Source organism: Excalfactoria chinensis, chromosome 1, assembly GCF_039878825.1.
Source record: "Excalfactoria chinensis isolate bCotChi1 chromosome 1, bCotChi1.hap2, whole genome shotgun sequence".
Taxonomy (NCBI): Eukaryota; Metazoa; Chordata; class Aves; order Galliformes; family Phasianidae; genus Excalfactoria; species Excalfactoria chinensis.
In genome coordinates this window covers 183138877-183163174 of record NC_092825.1, presented here as the reverse complement: position 1 = coordinate 183163174, position 24298 = coordinate 183138877, and the positions used below count along the sequence as shown (strand labels likewise).

Below are 24298 nucleotides of genomic sequence, written 5' to 3'. Positions count from 1 at the left end.
TGCGACACCTCCAGGGCCGTGGAGGTGGCAGTGTGGGCTGAGCGCATCCCTCCCATCCAAACTGCTGGACTGGGACAAGTGCACCGGGTCCAAGAGGGGCAGACAGGGCTGGATGGCAGCAGTCAGGGGTAGAGTTTGTACTGCAATATGTGTCCCATTTTCTGCATCCTCCTGTGCAGGTGCAACCCTGGGTGTCCCGGGTACCCTCAGGGCTGCACTGGGCTGTGCCAGCCTGAGCCCTGCGAGTAGGAAACGGAGCCTGGCCGGGGGGCGAGGGGCAGAGCAGCTGGTGAAGGACCTTGGCAATGGGCAGCGCTCGGCGGCGAGCATCCTCCGTGCCGCCCCGGTGCCGTGCATCCAGCTCAGTGCATCAGCCTGCAGTCTAACGGCCCTGCACTGCCATCAGCCTGCAGTCACCTCCCTGCGGTGCCACGGCCCTGCACCGCCATCTGCCTGCAGCGCTATTGCCCTGCAGTGTCCCCTGCCTTGCGGTGCCATTGCCCTGCACTGCCATCTGCCTGCAGTGCCGCAGCCCTGCACGGTCAGCTCTGCATCACTCCACACCGGATCGGTGCCACTGCGGGGAGATGGCAGTGATGAGGTTAGCGATGGAAAGCTGCAGGGGGTGGCAGTGCAATGGGACCTATGGGCCCTGCCTGCAGCATGGGGCTGTATGAGCTGCCCCAGCGCTGAGTGAGCTGCCTCCTTCCATACCTTCCCCATCCTTCCTATTGCTGTGCTGCGTGACAGAGGGTTAAATGCAAACAGCACGAGGTCCCCCCAGGACCCACAGACCCCCCCTCTGTGTGGGTGCTGCCCTCTGGGGCCGTGAGACTGCAGCACCCAGAGCTGGAAGCAAAGCAAAGAGGAGCTGGCAGGGCTGGGGTCGGTGTGGAAGAGCCAGCAGTTCTCCCCCTGTGCTTTGGAGAGCAGCGGGAGGCGTTTGTTCATCTCAAATCCTCAGCGGAGAATTAATGAGCGCCTGCCTGGCATTGAGCAGCAGCAGGAAAAGGAACACTGATGGCTTCTTCCAGCCACGGCAGCTCTGGGGCTGTGCATGGGAAGGGTCAGGCCCTTTCCCTTTGGGAGGGGATGCTTACAAACCCCAACCAGGACCTGCTTTTTGCCCAGGCTGTTCTCTGATGTGACTCATCCAATAAATGACTGCTGGCACATAGACTGGAGATGGGGTATAACCCACTGAGGGTGGATCCTAATGACTCCTGGCCATGGGAATGGGCCCAGCCCAGCAGCTGGCAAAGCAGCAGCACCCCAAGGCAACTCAGGAGGAGCTGGGACCTGCCAAGGAGCAAGGAGAGGAGCGGGTGGCATCAGGCAGCACCGGCAAGGGGCACACAGCTGGATGCTGAGGCTCAGGAGCAGCCAGGTTTGCTGTGCACATTAAGGGCCTCATCTCACCCTGCGGGGCTTGATGAGATCAGCCAACAGCCCGCGGCTGGGAGGCGTCAGCAGGACGGAGGGACATCCAGACCTCCTCCTGACAGCCAGATTGCTGCTGACAGCCTTAATTGTAGCAGGGCAGGAGCTGCAGCCCTCGCTGTGAACAGCCTTGAGGTGTCCTAATTAATAAGGCTGCCTCGAGCATCCCCAGTGACTCACAGGCTCTGAGTCCTGCTCCGTCCATCCCTCGCAGAGCAAAGCTGTCACCACGGCCTCCGCAGCTGTCAGAAACCCCAAGGAGACCCTCGTGGGGCCCAGCCCACACGTGGCCGTGGAGGAACACATAACCCTGCAGGAAACACGGCTGCTTTCCCTGCCAAAACCCCACACGTGCCGCCGTGAAGCCAAGCTGCCCCCAGCACCGTGCTGGAAGAGCCCTCAGATAACTCCTTCCCTTCCCCTGGGGCACAGCCGGGGCTCTGGGTACAGCTGCACACAGAGATCCCAAGCCCAGGAACGGCTTTGATTGTTGGCCATTGTCAAAGCACAGCAGGGACCACAGCAGCAGCCCGATGCTGCAGACAGCCCACCTGTAACACCCAGAGCCTCGTCAGGTTCCGTGTCAGTCTGCCACGAGCCAACAGCCACGAGCAAGTGCAGAGGAGCCCTGTGTGAAGATGGAACAGCTCTGTGCGGGCAGCAGCCACTCGTCACCATGGAAATGGAGCCTTGAACGCATCCTAGCAAAGGAGGAGAGCAGGCTTTGATGGCGCGAAGTTAATTGTAAAGGCAGGTCAAAGGAAAGGAAAGCATTAAGAGGAGACTGGATGTACCCAAACGCGCAACTCCCAGCTTCTCTGGACCAGCTGAACACTGTCAAGCTGTGATTCCCTCTCCGTGCTCAAACCGCCCCTCCAAGCATCCAACACAGATTGAGAGGAAGGATTCAGGCTGCCCAAACAGCCTCCCTGCACAGGAGGGAACAGCACACAGCGGGCTGCAATGAAACCTGCAATGAACAAAGGGCAAAACACACAGAGCTGCTCATCCCGAGCTCTACTTATTCACCAAAGGCACCTGCATTTGTATAGCACACAGATACCGAGTGTGCTTCAGAGCCACAGCAGATACTTCTGCTCCAACACAGAGCAATCTGAGATCTCTGCTCCTTCCCTGGGTCAGACCTGGATCTGCATTCAGAAGTGGGCTATAGGGCTGCAGTACTCACCCATGGCCAGAATGCATCACGCAGAGCTGAGTGGGCTGCTCCAAGCCTTCCTATTCAAGTGGGTGGAAAGCAGCAGTGGGATCTGGGCAGGGGCACACACACCTTTCTGTCTGCAGCATCAAAGGCTTTGGGTTCTGGCTGTGTGTCGTTTTTCCTTTTGAAAGAAATGTTTTGGTCACAGAATCCACTCAAAGAATCACACAGGCTGGAAAAAGACCATCGAGATCGTGTGTGAATCACTTGGGTCTTGATAACCACAACCAGCCAAGGGGAGGTGGGATGGAGTGGGGCCACACAGCAGAGATCTCGAGCAGGGAAAACATTGTCCTCGGGCAGGAGAAAAACACTAAAAACACTGCTGGGGTGAAGAAGGGAATAAGCAGCGGGGTGGACAAGCAGTCAGAGGTTTAAATAACCCAGGCAGGTCCAGCTCAGGCTTTAGGAAGGTGTGAGGCTCTAGGAAGATGAATGCTGGGCAGAGACGTAGGCACTGCTCTGTGTTTTCGATCTGATATTCCTCAACAGCATCAACAAACAGTTCATTGGGCACCTTCTTTAGTAAGAATGCGATACATTCCAAAACACCTGTTTTAAAATAGGAACATCAGACAAGGAGAGCCCTTAGGGGGAACCGCGAGCTCCGTGCTTTCCCACTGCATTGCAGCTGCAGTCGAGAATCACAGCTACACTCGGCTGCCTTAAATTAAGACGCATCAGCTCAAACACACATAGAGGCGATGAAGAAAGGCTGGGAGGTGAGAGCTGCAGCAGCTCGGTGTGGCTGAGCCTGAGGGCTGCACTCACCCCAGGGCTGGAGCAGAATTCAGATCAGTCTCATTGGGAAGTGGAACTGAAGCACTGCACACAGACCTGGAACTGAAGCACTGCACACAGACCTGGCGATCCTCAGCTCTGCAAGTTGCAGCTGCAGGCTCAGCACCAGGTTTGGGCCGGATGCTGCAGTTGCTCCTCCCCACGTGCAGGACCCCACACTTGTCCTTGTTGAGCCTCACTGGGTTCCTCTCAGCCTCTGACAAAGAAGTAAACCTGGACATTGTTTCTGGCAGAAAACAAAACATGTATAAGCATGCTGGGAATAAAACCCTCTCCTTTAGGCTCCAGGCTGCCTGCTGGACACTGCATCACCCACCAGTGAAAGCAGGAAGGACAGAAGGAACCCAAAGGAGTGATTGCAGAGGATGCAACTTCCCAGACCCCCAACCCAGCTTCAAGTTGTGCACCACAAAACCTCATGGAACAATGGTATGGGATTAGGTGGGATCAGGATTCAGGGTCCCTCTAGATGACCATCATTCGACTGTAAACTGAACCTGGGGCAGTGAAACCCTCTGAGCAGCAATGCTCCTGGGTTATGCAAGGGCTTTGCTAATGCAGAGCTTGCAGGCAGCTACCCCAGACCCTGCACAGGAGTTTGGATGCACAGCAGCCTGAAGAACACTCCTGGCTTCAGTGCCACTGAGAGCTGCTCAGGTGCTCCAATGCTGTGAAGGCAGAGCCAGGACAGAGCCCAGGCTGCTCCTCATCAGCCCCAGCTGTCCTGGTCCTTCAAACTGCCTCTGGGTCTGACTTGTATCAACTGTAACCTGGGGGCTGCTTCCATTATTACCAAGAGGCGTTTTTGTTCTCTGCAGCCCGGAGCTGTTTCCTAGAGCTCATCAAGCGGGGAGATGTTAAAGAAGGAAGGAGCCTCCTGAAGTGCTGCTTCAGTTCAACTGCAGCTGAGTTAACAGAAACCTGTGTCAGAAAAAGAACTGAGTCAAACTAACCCTGCTGAAGCAGTGACAGATTGCTTTCCTGGCTACTGACAGCAGGTGGGAGATGAAGCTCTCTCTTCCCCCAGGAAATCAGGTCAGGCTTTAAGTAAGCGCTGATTTCAACAGCTCTCACTTTTGGAAGCACCTCGGAGAGGTGGCAGCAAAAGCAAACTCCAAGGATAGGGACTTGTAGAGTGCAAAGCCAATAGGGAGCTACTCCTGGTTTCATGTGGGCTCATCAGCGTTGTGCCGTCCAGCTACAGGCCACCCCAAACCTCTCCTTGCAGTGCTCAGGAAGTAAAGGCGCCTCATAAATGGGAGCAGAAGAAATGGAACAAGTGCTGGAGAAACAAGACACAAGGGTCCAAACCTTTTCCACTGGCACAGACACAGCTTCGCTCCATGAGCTCAGCCCACCGCCCCTGCACGTTACTGAAACATGGACGTGGCATTACATGGCCTTACTGTCAACCCAAACATTATGAAGGACAGACACCACGCTGAGCTCAGCAGGGTACCCAAACACAACAGCAGCCCTCAGACACGGAACTGTGTGCAGTAGGTGCAGGGCTGACCAAAAAAGGCTCCTGTCTCCAGCTGCTACAGGACAAGTTTAATCAAAATACCCTTCCCAAGATGCCGCCCTTCGTTCCTTTGACATACCACATTTTATTGAGCTTTGTGGATTTGAGAGTTAGTTGTATGGTACAATCATTCAATAAATATTTAAGAACCGGGTGATGAAGCCCCATGGCATTAAAGCAGGGAATTAAGTACATAGAGAAGTAAAAAATAGGTTTCTAAAACTTCAAGTAACCAGCTGGGGTTGGGTGAATGAATGCAGCGCTTCAGAAGAGATGGCGTGTGCACCTTCAAGGCTCTCTGCTCAAGGACAGCAGGAATTCTATTACCAGCAAACCGATAGAAACTCAAGTGGGTTTTCAATGCAGAATGGAACGCAATGCAGCCATTCTGCCATTTCCCGTTCAGGGCTGAAACGCAGAACTAACTGAGTGCAGTGCCCTCCATGCAGGCTGAGCAGCAATGGAAGCCTCCAAGCTGCAAGGCACCCACCACCATTCTGCATCCTGGCAGAAGGAAGAGCTGGAGACGGGGATAATCGATGGGAGAAGGGCCTCACTGCTTGATGTGCACACAGCATCTTTTCAAGCTCAACTTCAATTGAAGCTTTGCCAAGGCAGGCTGCATATCAGGCACACCACACACCCAGCATAGGGTTCTTTCCCTGGTGTTTTATCACAGCATTGGAGAACACGTCAGCCAGGTTCAATGCTGTCTCTGGAGACGGAATATGAGTCTTTAGTCAGTGAAAAGAAGTATCTCCAGTCCCAAGGACAGACCTGTAAGTGGCATCAGCACTTTCCCTATCTGTTCAGGAAAAGCCCTTCCTATAGGGTTCAACCCAAGACCAGGCAAGAGGACTTAGGTTTCCAGGAAGCCCAGCTACAAAAGCAATATACAAACTTCTTATGCACTCTACCCATACATGTGCACCAACCCCTAATTCTCAGATGGGGAAGCTACCATACACTGCAGCCATCACCCTCCTGCCACAGGTCCAGCAAGCTCCTCCGCCCTGAAGTGACACTAAATGCACCTATCTATCTCAGATGGGATCCACGGGGTGGAGCAGCTCTGCTGGCGCTGCAGGGCCGGCCCGTTAGGAGCCGCACATCATGCACTCGTCGCGGTTCTCCAGGGAGCAAACCATGGCTGCTTTATTCCTCTCCTTCTCTTCCTCAGAGGCCTTCTCCCGCTCTCTGAGTTTCTCTTTGTTCAAGGTGAACTGGATGGGGTTAGCAGCTGGCTTTGTCCTTAGGTAATACATGCCAGTCTTCAGACCCTGCAAAGGAAAAGCACAAATCCAGGAGCTGGAACGGGCTGGCAAAGTGATACAGCCAAAAGGAGCTGCTGAATCTGCCCTCCTGCAGGCCACGCCACTGCAAATGGCCCACAGTGATGCCTTGTGGGCACAACTAATGGGAGCGATGCCACACCATCTGCAGCTTTATTGCTTAAGAGAGACATCCCACTGGTAACACTGGATTCTTGGCAGGAAATGGTCGTTTACCCTTCTAAGAGTCAGCGAGGCCAATGAAAAGCACTCGTCAAGCCCCATTTTTACTCTCTTGTTCCAAACGAACCTCCCAGCCAGCCCCCCCCCCCATACCTGCTTCCACCCATAGAAGTGCATGCTGGTGAGTTTGCCATAGTTGGGTTCTGCGATGTGGATGTTGAGAGATTGGCTCTGGTCGATGAAAGCTCCTCTGTCCGCTGCCATCTTGAGGACAGTTTTCTGGGAGATCTCCCACACCGTCTTATAGAGCTGCTTCAAGTCAGCAGGGATCTCAGATATATTCTGAAAGGAAGAGTTTTTCAATGCAGGACAAGCCGTGACTGCTCAAATGTTCACATTCATGCCTACAAACCCTTCACAAATCACTGATGTATCACAGTATTATTCCTGCAGCTGCAGCTCCCTCACTGAACCCAAACACTGGGGGTCTGAAAGCACTCGAGCACAAAGAAACCTCGCTTGCTCTCAGAAGGTGGTCTATGTTGGAGAACTCAAGAGAAAGAGCTGCTTTCAAATAGGATGTTCATGTTTCATCCTAAATAGCCGTGAGGCTTTTCAAGCACTCCAGCACTCCCACTCATGTCCAACTGCACGAGTAGGATGCACTTTTTTATAGCGTGCAGCTCCAAACACAGCAGCACTTCAACCCCCAGAGCACAAATAATCCACCCCATGCAGACTCTCCTACACACACCTTCCAGATCTGGATGCCATGGACTCAGCTCCTGCCTCAAACCCACTTGCTGCTACAGAATTACCCCTCCCCAGTCTCTGTGATAAAGGGGAACCCAAACAGTTGTGGAATCCGCATGAAGCAAAGCAGCTCAGCTCTCCATTTGTTCAAGTAATAATTAGCTGCATATTTCCATTGGAATTCTCTGTTCCGTGAGCAAGTTCCAGCAGGAACAAATTACAGTTCGGGCACATTCCCTCAACTTTATGAAGGAAATGTTCCAGACCGAGGCTTCTCCTCCCAGGCTGGTTGAGTCATTCATGCACAGCAGACCTTAAAATCACTACATAGCAAACCTGCCCCCAGCTGTCCCACCAGCATTCCTCATGCTGGAGGGAGTCCCAGCCGTCCTCCCCCCCCCCTCATTTCCCTGCATACCTGGATGGAGCCATTGTGGGCAATGATTTGGTTCTTCATCTCCTCATTCCACAGACCCCTCTCCGTCAGATCTTTCAACAAGTGTGGGTTCACAACCTGTAAGCAGCAAAGGCCAAGGAATGAGAGCACTGTATGCTCTAAGCTACGTGCCCTGCCTTACAGCACAGATGCACCTCCTAGAGGAGAAAAATCCACACCAACATGCAGAGAGATTTTCCAACATCTACACGAGACCTCGTGCAGCACAGCCAAACTTCCATTCCCCAGTTAGCACTAAGCAAACTTCTGCTTGCTGGGACTGCTGGGGTATCTCTCCAGAAGCCCTGCACCTCACTCAAGCAGCAGAGGCTGTCAAGTTCCAATTAAATGGATTGTTTTGTCCCAGAGAAAAGCAGCGTTTCCTTAAAATTCTGCATACTCCATTAGCAGCCAGCACACAGTCCAGGCACACTGCTTACAGGTTCTCCTCAGCATTTTTGGCTTTGGACATAAAGATCTGACTGAACTGAGTACCATATAACAGCCTGGGTTGCAAAGGCCCACAGTGCTCATCCAGCTCCAACCCCCTGCTATGTGCAGGGTCACCAACCAGCAGCCCAGGCTGCCCAGAGCCACATCCAGCCTGGCCTTGAATGCCTGCAGGGATGGGGCATCCACAGCCTCCTTGGGCAACCTGTTCCAGTGCGTCACCACCCTCTGCATGAAAAACTTCCTCCTCAGATCCAACCTGAACCTCCCCTGTCTCACTTTCAAACCATTCCCCTTGTCCTATCACTGCCCACCCTCACAAACAGTTGCTCCCCCTCCTGGAAGACTGCATAGAGGAAATGGATCTGGGAGTATTGATTGATGCTCAGCTGAACATGAGCCAGCAGTGTGGCCAAGAAGGCCAAGGGCATCCTGGTTTGCATCAGAAACAGCATTGCCAGCAGGAGCAGAGAGGTGTCCCCCTGAACTCAGCTCTGGTGAGGCCACACCTCGAATGCTGTGTCCAGTTTTGGGCCCCTCACTGCAACAAGAAAGACATTGAGGCCCTGGAGCGTCTTCAAGGAAGGGCAACAAAGCTGGTGAGGGGTCTGGAGCTTGTGATGAGCGGCTGAGGGAGCTGGGATTGTTCCGTCTGGAGGAGGCTCAGGGAGAGTCTCATTGCTCTCTATAACTTCCTGAAGGGAGGTAGCTGTGAGCTGGGGGTTGGCCTCTCCTCTCATGTAACTGGTGATAGGACCAGATAGGCTTCAAGCTGCACAAGGAGAGGCTCAGGCTGGACATTAGGAAATACTACTGCTCTGAAAGAGTGGCCAGGCACTGGAATGGGCTGCCCAGGGAGGTGGTGGAGTCACTGACCCTGGGGGTGTTCAAGGAACGACTGGATGTCGTGTTGAGGAACATGGATTAGTGAGAGCTATTGGTGATGGGTAGATGGTTGGACTGGATGAGCCTGTAGGTCTTTTCCAACCTCGGTGATTCTGTCATTCTGTTTATACGCTCCCTTCAAGTACTGGATGCCCACAATGAGGTCTCCCTTGAGCCTTCCCTTCTCCAAGCTAAACAAGCCCAGTTCCCTCAACCTTTCACCATAGGAGAACAGTCAATCAGTAGGCTCCATTTTGTCTTTTCCAATGATGAAAGTTATTGAAACTACAACTACAGAAAAGCTCTTTGGCAAAGCTGCCTCAAGTGCTTACCTGGAACTCTCCTGAAAGGACCCTGCGGGTGTAGATGTTACTGGTGTAGGGCTCAATGGATTCGTTGTTGCCCAGGATCTGAGCAGTGGAAGCAGTTGGCATGGGGGAAATGAGAAGGCTGTTTCTGACACCATACCTGGCAACGAAAGCCATGAGTTAGAAAGCTTCAACCAAGGGAGAAAGGAGAGGAAAGACCCAGGAACAATTCAGAGCTTCTCAGCTCACACACACAGAAATCTCAGCTAGAACAGAGCCCATGGGGTGGGCAAACCCTGCATGAGGCCACAAAACAAATACAGCCATCCACAAAGAAAACCTATGAGAGGAAGGAAATACCAGGGAAATATATAGGGCTATTCTTGGCAGCCAACCTTTTGTCTTCAGTCACAACATATCCGATGCAGTTTGCATTTAAACCTAACCATGCAGTTACTCACTTTGCAATCTTCTCCTTTAAAGCCTTCCAGTCCCACAGATCGGACGGGGTGACATTCCACATGTCATACTGGAGAATCTGAAGAACACAAATTATTTTCTCTGTACTTCATAAAGCACGCTGTAAATCGACCTGCTATTCTTATTAACTGTCTCTAAGGTTCAGTCTCAGCCAAGCTCCTGTATCATCATCTTTTAATGGCATGGAAGGGCCCCCAGCAGAGGCTGAAGCTTTTCTTTTGTCTTCCTCTTCACCCAGATTTACCTTATGCGTTTCTTAATAAAGTTCTTGACTTTAATAGTCAAATGATGGAAGAAATATAGCACATTTTGCATTGATGTATCCCTGTACTCCGCACTGGTGAGGCCTCATCTCAAGTGCTGTGTGCAGTTTGGGGCACCTCAGTACAGAAAGGACATGGAGGTGCTGGAGCAGGTCCAGAGAAGGGCTTGGAGAATACGGCCTATGAGGAGAGACTGAAGGAACTGGGGCTGCTTAGTATGGGGAAGAGGAGGCTGAGGGGAGACATGATTGCTCTCTTCCAATACCTGAAAGGTGACTGCAGCAGAGCGGGGCTGGTCTCTTCTCACTGCTGACAGGTGACAGGATGAGGGGAAATGGCCTCAAGGTGCACCAGGGTAAGTTTAGGTTGGATACCAGGAAAAACTTTACAGGAAGGGCTGTTAAGCACTGCAATGGGCTGCCCAGGGAGGTGGTAGAGTCACCATCCCCGATGTGTTTAAAAACCATTTGGATGTGGTGCTCAGGGCCATGATTTAGCAGAGGGCTGTTAGTTAGGGTAGGATGGTTGGGCTGCTGCTGTTGGACTGGATGATCTTGAAGGTCTTTTCCGACCTGAGCAATTCTGTGATTCTAGGATTACAAAGCTTCAGTCACACCTCTCATTCTGTATCGAAGCCCACAGCCAACCACACAACCTGCATTTCAAAGCCTTGGCCCTGACACAGGACACTTCCTGGCACTTACCCCTTTGCTGACAGGAGAACCCTCATACGTTTCGTAAGGCCCTTGCTCCTGGGCCAGCTCACAGCTAGCTTCCAGAGCACCATAATAAATGGTCTCAAAGATCTGCTGGTTCAGGCGCTGCGCCTCAGGACTTTCAAAGGGGAACCTCATCAGGATGAAGGCATCAGCCAGACCCTGCACACCAATGCCAATGGGACGGTGGCGTCTGTTGGAGCGCTCCGCCTGCAGGGGATTCAAGCAGAGGGAATCAGTTCTTGAGCCACGTGGAAACAAAGTAAGTTGGACGGAACCTCTTGAGGGAACTCTGACCTCCTCCTATCGCTGCACTCATTTTTATTGGCAGTCCATTCTGCTGCAATGATCCAACTGTGAGTTCCACCCAGCTCCCCACTGCTCAGTGTTTGGTAAGGCCCAGCCCTGCTGCTTGCCTTTCTGTGCCCCTGCAGAGCACGTAACTCTGCACCCCCTCCCCCTTTAAGAACTTCCAACCCTCCATCTTCCCTTCCACAGAACTATCCACATGCTCTCCCAAACATGTATGAAACCCACAGCTCAAGGCTGAGTTCCAGGCTCATCCCCTCTGTTCTGCAGCCCACTTCATGCCTTGTGCTGCTCGTTGCTTTATGAAGCCCACACACACGTAAACAAACCCAAACTGCAGAACCATCTCAAGGGGAAGCTTTTACTACAGGTGCTTCACTAAGGAAGCAGCCTGGAGGCTGAAGATGCCACAAACAAGAGGTCACAGCTGCAGACAGGCAGCCATGGGAGCCCCCAGCTCTGTGCTCTACAGAATCCCTCACTGATTCCTTCTGCCCAAGACCAAACTGGGACTGCAGAGAGCAGCAGGGCCTCTGCCACAGCTCCTGGGTTGCTGCTGGCTCCATAGCAGCGCAGCACAGCACTCACCTCTGGCACAGGGTAGTAGTTGATGTCAATGATTTTGTTGAGGTTTCGAACAATCACCTTAGTGACTTCAGCCAGCTTCTTGAAATCATACGTGTGCTCTGAAGTGACGTACATGTTGAGGGCTATGGAGGCCAAATTACAAACTGCCACCTGTGGAGAGGAAAACATTGAAAACAGTGTGCCAGCCAACACCCCGTGCAAAAGACACACCACCTCAATTCCAGAGCATGCTCTCTAGCCAAACAAAGCGGCAAGCAAGTTAAAAGGCTGCAAAGACACAGTTCTCACTTGTATGCTTCTTTACAGGCTGGAAAAAGGATAATAGCAATTCAAAAAGACTTAGTTGATACCAGTATCGCCATAAAAATCCTAGCCTGTAAGCTTTCCTTCCAGAAACTAAGCCCAACTGCTTCTTATTAGAATCAGTAGATGATCTCCATGAGATCCAGAGTATATCAGAGCACCGTACATATGCTTTTTTAACAACCACTTCATTTCCAACCCCAGGATAATTGGAACAGCTCAGCTCAGCTCGGGCAGCAGCAGCTGATGCTTTTAGTTTTAACAGCCTCAAGAGCTTAACTGCACTAGAAACATCCCATGTTGCATTAGCACTAACTCATCTCTGCATCCTTCCTGTACTTCTGTTAGCAATGCTGCAGTCCAAGCACAGCAACTCCACAGAGCACCTAAATGAGACGGAGAACTGGGAGGCGATTACTATTGAAGTTCAGGTCTGGAGGTAAGACATGCTCACACCATACCTGCCCACATGCCACAAAGCTCGTTTCTCTCTCAAGCTGACAGAGGTTTGTTTTGATGGGTACCTTGTTTTTATACCAAATCCTCAGCAGGAGTTGGAAAGGAGGGGACACCTCCCCTCCCCACACACACATAGATCCAATGGAAGAGCTGTGCACACTCAAGTCAAAACGTCCCCATGATTTCTCCTTAGCTACCTGCTCCCTTCCCCAGCCAAAAGTTGGTTATGTTCTAAAATATGCTCTCCTCTTACCTCATCTTTGCTGGTATACTCCACTATTTCTGTGCAGAGATTGCTGCATTTGATGGTCCCCAAGTTCTGCTGATTGCTCTTCCTGTTGCAAGAGTCTTTGTACAGCATGTAAGGCGTGCCAGTCTCTGTCTGCGATTCGATGATGGCGTACCAGAGCTGCTGGGCCTTCACCACTCTGCGGACACGACCTTGCTTCTCATAGCTGCAAAGGGCACACGGTGCTTTGGTGACTCCCAGACTCTCCAGAAGCAGCACAGGAATCAATCCTGTGATTCTATGATCAACCTACTCATTGGGTTCCCAAGAAGACACAACTCAGCTCCATTTCAAATTAGCCAGCAGAGCCTGAACAGCAAAGTACTGAGACTGTTCTGGATCAAGGAAATAGGAAGCTTTCCCTACAGCACCCTACACAACTCGCTCAAAACAGAACCACCTACTGCTTTCAGTAGGAACCATTTCAGAACTTCACTCTAAAATAACCTTTCATACACACCCTATACTGAGCAGCTCACATTTGGAAGGAGCAGTAATGGGATATCCCCATCTGTGCCATCGCTATCACTGTGATAACTGAACCGAGCAGCCTCTTCTAAGCCAGCGTGACAGCCCTGTGCTTTGGCTCCCAGATACCAGACAAGGGCAGCTCTGCAATCAGATGGCCATTGTATAAAAGCCTGCTCGCTTTCCTTACCTCTCATATAGTTTCTCAAATTCCTCTCCCCACACCTCATCTAGGCCAGGACACTCATTTGGGCACATTAAAGACCAGTCCTGTAAAAGAAGGAAAAAATACTCCAAATCTGTAGGTGCCTCATTAATTAACAGCATTCAACTTCATCAGCAGGTCCTGCCGTAAACAGAAACGTGACAGCTCACATTTCCCATCCTGAAAAAGCAGGAGCCAGCTTTTCTAGCAAGCACAGGGAAGGCGTTTACTGGAATAGTCTGATCTATTTAAAAATCAATTGTATGAAACTTTACGACAGACTTTTAATCCTGAATCAAGGAATAACGAGCAGTCAGATGAGGATCTAATTACTGAGAAGACTTTGATGCTATATGAAAAACATTAGGCATGTAAGTACGTAAGTGATTAAGCCCTGAAGCAGAGTATCCCACTGGAGTTCTCCACTTGCACAACCTAGTGCTCAGCTGGGGTACAACAACTTCCTCAGCAAGAGCTCTGCTTCTGGGACAGCTCTGCACCGCTTTGTCAACCTACTCTGCACTCAACAAGCTCCTCACCTGGTTGGTTTCAACCCTCTTCATGAAGAGATCAGGAATCCAGAGGGCAAAGAAAAGGTCTCTGGCACGTTGCTCTTCTTTCCCAGTGTTCTTCTTTAAGTCAAGAAACTCAAAGATATCCAGGTGCCACGGCTCCAGGTAGATGGCAAAAGCCCCGGGTCTCTGATACAGACAACGCAGTCAAGATCAGAACAAACCATCCTAAAAATGAAACCTCCCAACTTGTGCACACAATACCTTAAACAAACTAAAATCAGACCGATAGCCTCACCAAGGTAATTTCAATGCACTGTTTTGTATTACTGTTGCTCTCATTGGAGCCAGGCCATGCTACCAGTTTCAGGTTCTTAATGAAAATAATTTCCTCTGTGTCAACAGAAGAGCTTGATAATTCCTAGATTTACCTACTGAGCCATCCCTCCATTGGCTTCTGGACTACCTGAATGCAAAGGATGCAGAACAAGAAACCTTCTGCAGCCTTACAGCTTGATTCAATTCAAGCAGTGATTGATAACCTCTACAAGAGATGACCTTAATGCACATATCACACAGCAGACACATAGCAGAAGATAAACCTGCATGATAGAACACACAGAGAACACTAGACTATCCACAAGGAGGGAAAGAAGTCCTTTTACTAATAACGTGTCAACTACCACCGCATCACTGATGTCACCATTTCACCTTCACAGGTGCACCCTCCCTCTGGTGTGGATCCCCTCTTTCCCCCCAGTTTAATGGAAGGCCATTACCTTGTTACCACCTTGATCCACGTAGCGAGCAGTGTTGTTGTACACCCTCAGCATAGGAACAAGTCCATTGGAGTTCCCATTTGTCTGTAGAAGCACAGGAAAACCACCATTAGCAAAAACCAAAAGCAACTTTCAGCCATCAGCAGAACTCCTGTCTTGTGTTGCTGGAGAGAACCATCACTGCAGCCATTTCCCCACAGCAGGTTACTCTGCTGCATTCACCATCTGCACACTCACCCCAGCAATATAGCTGCCTGTGGCGCGGATGCAGCTCACGGCCAGCCCGATCCCACCAGCAGACTTGGAGATCAGGGCACACTGCTTCAGAGTGTCATAGATCCCCTCAATGCTGTCATCCTTCATGCACAGCAGGAAACAACTAATGAAAACAAACAGCTTTAGTACAGAAGTGTTAAAATAAAACCGACAAAAATCTGTAAGTATTTCATTAGGGCCGCAGAAAAATGATGGCAGATTCTGTAACCTTAACGTGCCATGCAAAGAACTTTGCTCAAGCCTTCATAAAAGAAAATCACAGCTCCTCAATTCAGAAGCTGTGACAGCATTTCATTGGAACAGACCCAGCCTCCACAACTTGGTCTTCCTCCAGTTACGCACTAAGAAAACTTGGAATCACAGAATGGTTTGGGTTGGAAGGGACCTCCAGGATCATGAAGCTCCAACCCCCCACCACAGGCAGGGCAACCAACCTCCACATTGAATACCAGCCCAGGCTGCCCAGGGCCCCATCCAAGTTTCAACACCTCCAGGGATGGACGGGGCATCCACAGCCTCTCTGGGCAGCTGTTCCAGCACCTCACCACTCTCTGTAAACAACTTCCCCTGACATCCAACCTCCATCTGCCCTCCTTCAACTCCAAACCATTTCCCTTGTCCTGCTGTTATCTGCCCTTTCACAGAGTTGACTCCCCTCCTGTCTGTAGGCTCCCTTCAGGTCCTGGCAGGCTGCAATGAGGTCACCCTGCAGCCTTCTCTTCTCCATGCTGAACAAGCTCAGCTCCCTCAGCCTGTCTTTGTATGGGAGGTGCTGCAGCCCTCTGAGCATCTTTGTGGCCTCCTCTGCACCCTCTCCAACAGCTCCCTGTCTTTCTTGTTCTGGGGCCCCAGACACTGAAGCCAAAGGTACCTGGAGAGCTGTGGCCGGTTGGTGCCTGCGTTGAACAGCGTGGGTGAGGCGTGGGTAAACCACCTTTCCGACAGAAGATTGTAAGTCTCAATTGCAGCATCGATGTCATTTTTGTGGATTCCCACTGCCACCCTCATCAACATGTGTTGAGGACGCTCAGCAACTGGACACAAAGCAGAAAAGGGAGAAAAGAATGTCACGGTTACATTACAATGAGTTCGGGCTAAGGGAACAAGATGCGATGTGCAATGGACCACTGAAGGGCTGTATTTTTCACAGGCCCATAGAATAGCTCGGATTGGAAGGAGCCTCAGCAGGCCTATAGCTCAGGAGTGAGCTCAGAGGATCAGAGCATCATGCTCAGCCTTGGAGGACTCCAGGGCTGAGACCACACAGCTCCTCACCACAACCTGTTCCACTGCTCTCATGAGCAATCCAATATCCAAAGCCAGCACCTAATTGCTCTCTATATTCATTATATTACAATTAACATCTCCATCACTGGTGTCCTGGGATTGTCAGGCTAAGGGCCTGCAGTGACAGGCAGTGATAGCACAGCAGCCCTTTCAAGTTACACTCATTTACAAGTGCATAGCATTATGGAAGAGGTTGTCAGACAGAAACCAGTATATCCTACATAACCAGAGCTTTCACAGCCCTGGGGTCTATCTGACAGACAGGTGAAGCCGTCCAGGCCACACAGGCATCATTTGGAACACCCCTGTACACTTGCCACAGTGCCGCTCTTCAGTGATCAGCTGTTGTTCATGCAAGCACAGCACAGCCACCAGAAGGATGGCAGATTCCTAGCCAAGAAGAGATGCTGCACGTGCTCACAGAGCATGTCACCTGGTTAAAGTCAGCACTCAGTGGGTTTCTGTATGGAAAGCCATCAGATAGCCTACCTACCTCCCCACCCCCCACTCTGTGCCACGGCTTTGATCTGAAATGATGCATTGAGCTGATACTGATGGTTCTTACCTTTGGAGTTGATTTTCAACAAGTAGGAGCGCTCTAAAGTCTAAGAAGGAAGAACATTTTAGTGGTCATTCATTCACATTTTCAGCTTAAAAAACATCCCATTAATACAGAGAGCTCCAACCCCAAGCATCGTCATGCTCTTCATCCCAGGTTTCAAGAGGCACCATCCTTGCACTGCGCTGCTCCTCTTGTTAATGGCACAGCATGTTGGGTGGCCAATGACTGGAAGAGAAACCCAGATGGAGATTCCAGCCCTGAGGACTCTGCTTTGGATGCTGGGAGGGGAGCATGGAGCAGCAAGGTTCATCACTGCCTTATAACACACAGTGAATTTAGATGAGATAACATGAGAGTGTTTGTCTTCCATCTTGCTGTCTCTCAGCATTGTTAATTGCGCTGTGTTAATGCTTTCTGGACAGCCTGTATCACAATCTGCTGTGCAGGGTGCTGAACACACAAACCAACAAATACGGTGATCTCACACTCCGAGCAGATGGCTATTAGAATTGTGGCTAATGAATTACAGCAGTAATCACAGGAGGGAAGGTCAGAAACTGTGTATGTATGTACACGCAGAAACACACAAACACCCCCTGAAGCTCCTTTCCTTCCACCTGTGGCCATTCAGCAGCTGCTCTGATCCACGCTGCAGCCAGCTCCCCCAATACTGAGGGCACCACATCACACGCGTTGGTGGAGGAAGCTCCCAGTCACAAGTGGACACAAAGATCACCAGTTCTGTTGCCCAAGGAGGCTGTGGATGCCCCATCCCTGCAGGCATTCAAGGCCAGGCTGGATGTGGCTCTGGGCAGCCTGGGCTGCTGCTTGGTGACCCTGCACACAGCAGGGGGTTGGAGCTGGGTGAGCACTGTGGGCCTTTGCAACCCAGGCCATGCTGTGATTCCATGATTCTACGATGAAAAGCCAAGTGCTCCCCAGCTAACCCTGCAGAGCCCACTGCATCGCACCCCAAAGCCATTCAGCACAGAACAGCATGCAGGGAGGGCAGCAGAAGCAGATGGCAGGGGCACAGCACACAGGTCTGGCTGTGGGGGAGATGTTCCAGCAGCATGGAAGGAGACAACGCGTAGGTTGGCACACTGAGAACCGTTACACAAAACAATGGCAAAAAGCAAAAAATCCACCTTTTCTGGGTTATTAAGAATTAGATTATGAGGAACAGCACGAGCTGGGAAACCTCCTGCCACATTCAGCGCTATTTGCTGCAGAATGCGATACAGCCACGGATACACTGCAAAGCCAAGAAGAAAGCACGTGAGTCATGCAGTTAGGCAACTCCTTGGTGCAGGTACTCCTTGTTTTTACCAACCTACTGATGCCTTTCTTGCTCAAACCTAATGGTTCTGTAAGGATTCCCATCCCTCCCAGGTGACTCAGCTCCAGGAAAGCATCAACACAGCAGGCTTGGTTATCTCGAGTAAAGTGAGTAATGCTCTTACCTTAAAGCCAAAGTAGTTGTAGGAGAAGTCTCTGTCATAGATAATAGCAGAATTCAGGCGCTGAGGGGAAATAACAGATTAAAATTGACCTTCTGATTTTGGTGGCCTCGTGTTCAGGTATAACAACGCTGTCGTTGTTTGAAGATTTCCAGCCCCCAAAATCCAACGGAACAGAAACTACATCAGAGGGAAGGAAGGAGGGAGCAACAGGTTCAAACAAACGCGCAGTGTTCGCAATCCCTCTCAAGTACAGCGCACAGCTGTTGGCTGCACCAAGAAATACAAGATAGCATCAAAACAGGAATGCAGCTTCCCCATAAAAACACGAGGCTGGAACAGCTTGAAATGAGACACCGAGGCTCACCTCTCCCTGTGCACAAACACTGCTGCATCACAAAGTAACTTTCTCCCAAATGAAGTAACTGAGCTGTCAGGACAAAGAGGACACCCAGGACAACAGCCCTACATGAAGGGAAGTCCCACACCCTCTTTTAAAATCCCCAGAGCAGTTACCATCTGAACTCGCTTCTATATTGTCTTTGTCCCCAAACAAACAGCTTACTTAAAAATAAGGGAAAGAAATCATCTGAACCGCTTCACTCTATTTCCAAAACATGGGGCTGGGGAGGCGTTACTTACATCTTTGTTGGCCAGAACTATGTCGAGTGTTTCCTTGGAGATCATTGGCGAGTGCTTCCCATTGTGAGGGTTTATGTAGTTGTAAAGATCATCCATCACATCTACAATACAGAATCACAGAATCACAGAATGACCTGGTTGGAAGGGACCTCAAGGATCATGTAGTTCCAACCCCCCTGCCTAGCAGGGCCACCAAACATACGCCTTTACTAGATCAGGTTGCCCAGAGCCCCGTCCAACCTGGTCTTGAACACCTCCAATAGAAACATATTTAATAAGAAATGCATTTGAGAGCTGATTTCTATCACATTCCTCACTCATCTGCTTTCATCTCCATGGCATTTTTCATTACCCTGGGTACTCTAACTTCTGTTGAAGAAACATGTGCATATTTATACCCTCTAAACCCCCTCCTCCCTTTCTAATTGCTATCTAAATGCCCCCAGGCACACTTACCACTGAATACTTTCTTAGTTTCTTTGTGCAGGTTGGACACTGCGATCCTTGCTGCCAGGATCGCGTAGTCAGGGTGTTTGGTGGTCAGGGTTGCAGCTGTTTCAGCAGCCAGGGTATCCAGCTCCACCGTTGTGACTCCACTGTACAACCCCTGGATCACTTTCATGGTGATCTGGGCCTGGAAAAGGAAAAGAGTGCAGATCAGCTACCTGTTCAAACATCCCTTCTTTCAGGATGTGAGACATTCTCCACTCTAAGCAAAACCTTTTCCATTCCTCCATTAGAAAAGCAAATCAAAACCAGTGAAACACCGGCTCCATCAATTTAAACCAAGAGACAGAGGGGCAGGAAAGAGAGCAAAGAGAGCAGAAACCGTTAACGCGGAGCAGAACCATTAACAAGCTTTTCTATGCAGACACTTTCCTGAAGGCTGGAATGAAATACAACAAAGTTCAGCAGAAAAAAAAAAAGCCACACACACACAAAAAAAAAGGTCAGTTTAAAAGAGTGTTTGTTTGGAAGCTTTGAAACTCCAGATGAAGCTTGTCTGTAAAATGAGACGTGGAAGTGCTACAGTGATACAGCGAGAGGGAAAAGAGCCAGCCCTGCTGGGATATGCTGGCTTTTGCACTGTGCCCAACCTCCTCCCACCTGCCAGCTGGGACCCCTCCTGGGAATAGCCCCCCCATTACTGCAGAGCACATAGGAGTGCAGCACTTTGTGTTAAATTAGCTTCATTGTTAAGGTGGGAGCGCTGGGGAGGCAGAGGAATCTTGCTTTTGTCCTCAGCACCAAATCCTTCCCATTGAGATCACAGCAGCATCACGAGATGAAAACAAGTCACCACTGCTCCTCCTCTTCACCTATGGCTGAAGAGCACTGCGCTTGTTGGTCAAGAATGCTCATGATCATACAGGTGCAAAGGAAGATGTGAAAACAGATCAGTAGATCTCAGAGGTGGGAAGAGCCCAAGATGGCAACTCCAAATGTACATCTGCATAAAGCTTCTCATAGCCATAAATGAGGAGTCACCCCTTGCACAAGCAGAGAGGAGCTTGTGTGAGTGGGATCAACGCACACCCCAAATCCTACACGGCTCAAAAGAGAGATATTACAGTGATAGGGGGGTTCTGACCGACAGGGCACCTTGTTTTAAGAGAGGGTTAAGGTCTAATTTCCACATAGCATTGCTCAAGCTTTGCAGGTTGGAAGTGAGAGCCATCTGCCACAACCAATAACTGTGAGTCAGAGAGACAGACCGCTCTTTTTGAGCACAAGAAGCTCAATCACTCCAGCAGTATTTGGGCCATCTATCCAAAGCACTTTAGAACAGGGAAAGCAGAGACCTTCCCACAGTTCTATCTCATACTTTGTGCCTGTGAAGCAAGAAGCATCAGAACACAAACAGTTAGAAGAAACGTGTTACAAATACAGTTGCCAACAGCTCGTGCACACGTTGCTGAGCTTGGCTTTTGCCAGGGTGAATAGCAGCTAACACCTCCTCCTTGCTCACAGCTGTTGGCTTTTGGCAGACAGCACTGCCAGCCCTGAAGGCCAACTGTGTGCTGGGCTGCATTAAAAAAGGGGTGGCCAGTAGGGAGAGGGAAGTGATCGTCCCCCTCTACTTGGCTCTTGTGAGGCCCCATCTGCAGGGCTGTGTCCAGGCCTGGGGTCCCCAGCACAGGAAGGATGTGGAGCTGTTGGAGCGGGTCCAGAGGTGAGTACTGGGATGGTCAGAGGGCTGGAGCTGCTCTGCTATGAGGAAAGGTTGGGGGAACTGGGCTTGTTTAGCTTGGAGTGTGTATAAACAGGAGAGGGAACGGCTGTTTGTGAGGGTGGGCAGCGATAGGACAAGGGGGAATGGTTTGAAAGGGAGACAGGGGAGGTTTGGGTTGGATCTTAGGAGGAAGTTTTTCATGCAGAATCATAGAATTACCCAGGTTGGAAAAGACCTTGAAGATCATCAAGTCCAACCGCAGCCCAACCAGTACCGCATCTCTAAAACAACCTCTGCTAAATCATATCCCTGAGCACCACATCCAAACGGCTCTTAAACACATCAGGGATGGCAATTCAACCACCTCCTTGGGGAGCCCATTCCAGTCCCTAACCATGTGTATCCCATTCCAGTCCCTAACCATGTGTATCCCATTCCAGTCCCTAACCATGTGTATCCCATTCCAGTCCCTAACCATGTGTATCCCATTCCAGTCCCTAACCACCCTTTCTGTAAAGAAGTTCTTCCTAATATCCAACCTAAACTTGCCCTGGCGCAACTTGAGGCCATTTCCCCTCGTCCTGTCACTTGTCACTAGTGAGAAGAGACCTGCCCCACTCTCACTGTAAGAACCTTTCAGGTACTGGCAGACGGCAATAAGGTCTCCCCTCAGCCTCCTCTTCCTCAGACTAAACAGCCCCAGCTTCCTTAGTCTCTCCTCGTAGGGCTGATTCTCCAAGCCCTTCACGAGCCTCGTTGCCCTTCTCTGGACCTGCTCCAGTACCTCCATGTCCTTCCTGTGCTGAGGTGCCCAAAACTGGACACAGTACTCGAGGTGAGGCCTCACCAATGCTGAGTACAAGGGCAGGATGACTTCCCTAGTCCTGCTGGCCATTCTTGATACAAGCCAGGATGCCGTTGGCCTTCTTGGCCACCCGGGCACACTGTGGGCTCATGTTCAGCCGAGCATCAATCAGTTCCCCCAGCTCCGTTTCCTCCACACAGTCCTCCAGCCACTCCGCCCCAAGCCTATAGCGCTGCCTGGGCTTGTTGTGGCCAAAGTGCAGGACCCGGCATTTGCTCTTGTTGAACCTCATCCCATTGGCTTCAGCCCAGCTCTCCAGCCTGTCCAGATCCCTCTGTAGGGCCTCGCTACCCCCAGGCAGATCCACACTCCCAGCCAGTTTAGTGTCATCTGCGAACTTACTGAGGGTGCACTCGATGCCCTCATCCAGGTCATCAATAAAGATGTTGAAGAGGACAGGCCCCAGCACCGACCCCTGGGGAACACCACTCGTGACCGGTCACCAGCTGGATTGAACTCCATTTACCACCACTCTCTGAGCCCGGCCCTCCAGCCAGCTCCTTACCCAGCCCAGAGTGCACCCATCCAAGCCACGGGCTGCCAGCTTCTGCAGGAGAATAGTATGGGAGACAGTGTCGAAGGCTTTGCTGAAGTCTAGGTAGTGAAATAGTCACAGAATCACAGAATCACCCGGGTTGGAAGGGACCTCAAGGATCATGTAGTTCCAACCCCCCTGCCTAGCAGGGCCACCAAACATACGCCTTTACTAGATCAGGTTGCCCAGAGCCCCGTCCAACCTGGTCTTGAACACCTCCAAGGACGGGGCATCCACAACCTCCCTGGGCAGCCTGTTCCAGGACCTAACCACTCTCCTAGTAAAGAACTTCCCCCTAACATCCAACCTAAATCTTCCCTCTTTTAACTTAAAACCATTTCCCCTAGTCCTGCTATTATCAGCCCTTTCGAAGAGTTTGCTCCCCTCCTGGGAGTAAGTTCCCTTCAGGTATTGAAAGGCTGCAATGAGGTCACCCCGCAACCTTCTCTTCTCCAGGCTGAACAAACCCAACTCCCTCAGCCTGTCCTCATAGGGGAGGTGCTCCAGCCCCCTGATCATCTTCGTGGCCCTCCTCTGGACCCTTTCCAAAATCTCCGTATCTTTTTTGTACTGAGGGCTCCACACCTGGACACAGTACTCCAGATGGGGCCTCACAAGAGCAGAGTAGAGAGGGACAATCACCTCCCTATCCCTGCTGACCACCCCTCTCCTGATGGGAGCCCAGGATCCCATTTGCCTTCCGGGCTGCCAGAGCGCACTGAACAGTGATAGGACAAGGGGGAATGGTTTGAAAGTGAGACAGGGCAGGTTTAGGTTGGATCTTAGGAGGGAGTTTTTCATGCAGAGGCTGGTGACGCACAGGTTGCCCAAGGAGGCTGTGGATGCCCCATCCCTGCAGGCATTCAAGGCCAGGCTGGATGTGGCTCTGGGCAGCCTGGGCTGCTGGTTGGTGACCCTGCACACAGCAGGGGGTTGGAGCTGGATGAGCACTGTGGGCCTTTGCAGCCCAGGCCGTTCTATCACTTCTTTTCACCTGGAGAACATGACATGCAGGACAGAGCACGGGCCGGCAGGACATCGGACACTCACTGGATCCACGAAGTCAGCGTTGAGCCCGTAGCAAAGCTTCTGGATGCGCGACGTGATCTTGTCGAACATGACCCGCTCCTGGCGTCCATCTGCCGACAAGAGGTTACAGACGGCTCCGGTGACAAGAAACCAAACGATTGAAGCGCAGGAGCCGCTCGGCCGAAGCCGTGTGTGATCTTACAGCGTCCCCCCATCCCCTCCCCGTCCCCCCGTCCCGTCTCACCGCGTTTCACGACGTGCATGGCGATGTTGGCGATGCTGGCGATGCTGGCGATGCTGATGGCGGCGGCGTCTCCCCGGCGCGGGCTCCCAACGGCTGCCGAGCGCCAATTCCCGCTCCCGCCAACCGCACTGACCCCGCCGAGCCGCCGTAAGCTCCGCCCCCCTCCCGGATGAAGCCGCGGTCGACATCTTGGATCCGGGCAGAGGCTCGTTCTTTCCTCTCCGCGGCCATTTCGGCGCTGTTTTTCGCCCTCAGCGGAGCCTCACCCCCCTGATGTACCCCCATGATGTGACCCCACGTTCCCCTCATAGCCTCCCGGGGAGCAGCAACCCCCGAAGGTACAGCGGGCTACGTTCCCGCTTCCAAGATGGCGGCGGTTCCTTCCTCCCCCCTCAAGGGCGGTTCGCGGCCGGGCGAGGGCGCGACGTACGGCGGCCGCAAAGGGCCAAAAAACCCTCGTCTCTCTGTATTCATAACCGCAACGCGGAGCCGATTGCACTAAATGATATTGAAACGTCATATTTCATGCGACTCTCCGCACGATTCTCCCTCTCCTTCCACAGAACACCAAAACACCAAG

General features: G+C 51.4%; 1 protein-coding gene across 1 annotated transcript; it reads right to left on the bottom strand.

Moving 5' to 3' along the window:
* Positions 1-4997: 4997 nt before the first annotated feature.
* Positions 4998-23855, bottom strand: RRM1 (ribonucleotide reductase catalytic subunit M1). Its single transcript, XM_072341042.1, has 19 exons — positions 23719-23855; positions 23496-23584; positions 19329-19506; positions 18873-18973; positions 18234-18293; positions 16774-16813; positions 15793-15955; positions 14883-15024; positions 14646-14729; positions 13894-14055; positions 13340-13419; positions 12646-12847; positions 11631-11780; positions 10722-10943; positions 9736-9812; positions 9299-9434; positions 7614-7709; positions 6596-6784; positions 4998-6268 (listed from the first exon to the last, which is right to left on the bottom strand). Exons 1-19 carry the CDS (start codon positions 23735-23737, stop codon positions 6086-6088), a joined length of 2373 nt encoding a protein of 790 aa, XP_072197143.1. The 5' UTR covers positions 23738-23855; the 3' UTR covers positions 4998-6085.
* Positions 23856-24298: the final 443 nt, after the last annotated feature.

What these genes read in the sequence shown, in the direction of transcription:
- RRM1 (XM_072341042.1), bottom strand. An exon ending in CAGGCAGCTATATTGCTGGG is followed by an intron (nt 14,730 to 14,882) that starts GTGAGTGTGCAG and finishes GTGCTTCTACAG; the next exon opens with ACAAATGGGAACTCCAATGG. An exon ending in AGAGGGTTGAAACCAACCAG is followed by an intron (nt 13,420 to 13,893) that starts GTGAGGAGCTTG and finishes CTTCTTTTACAG; the next exon opens with GACTGGTCTTTAATGTGCCC.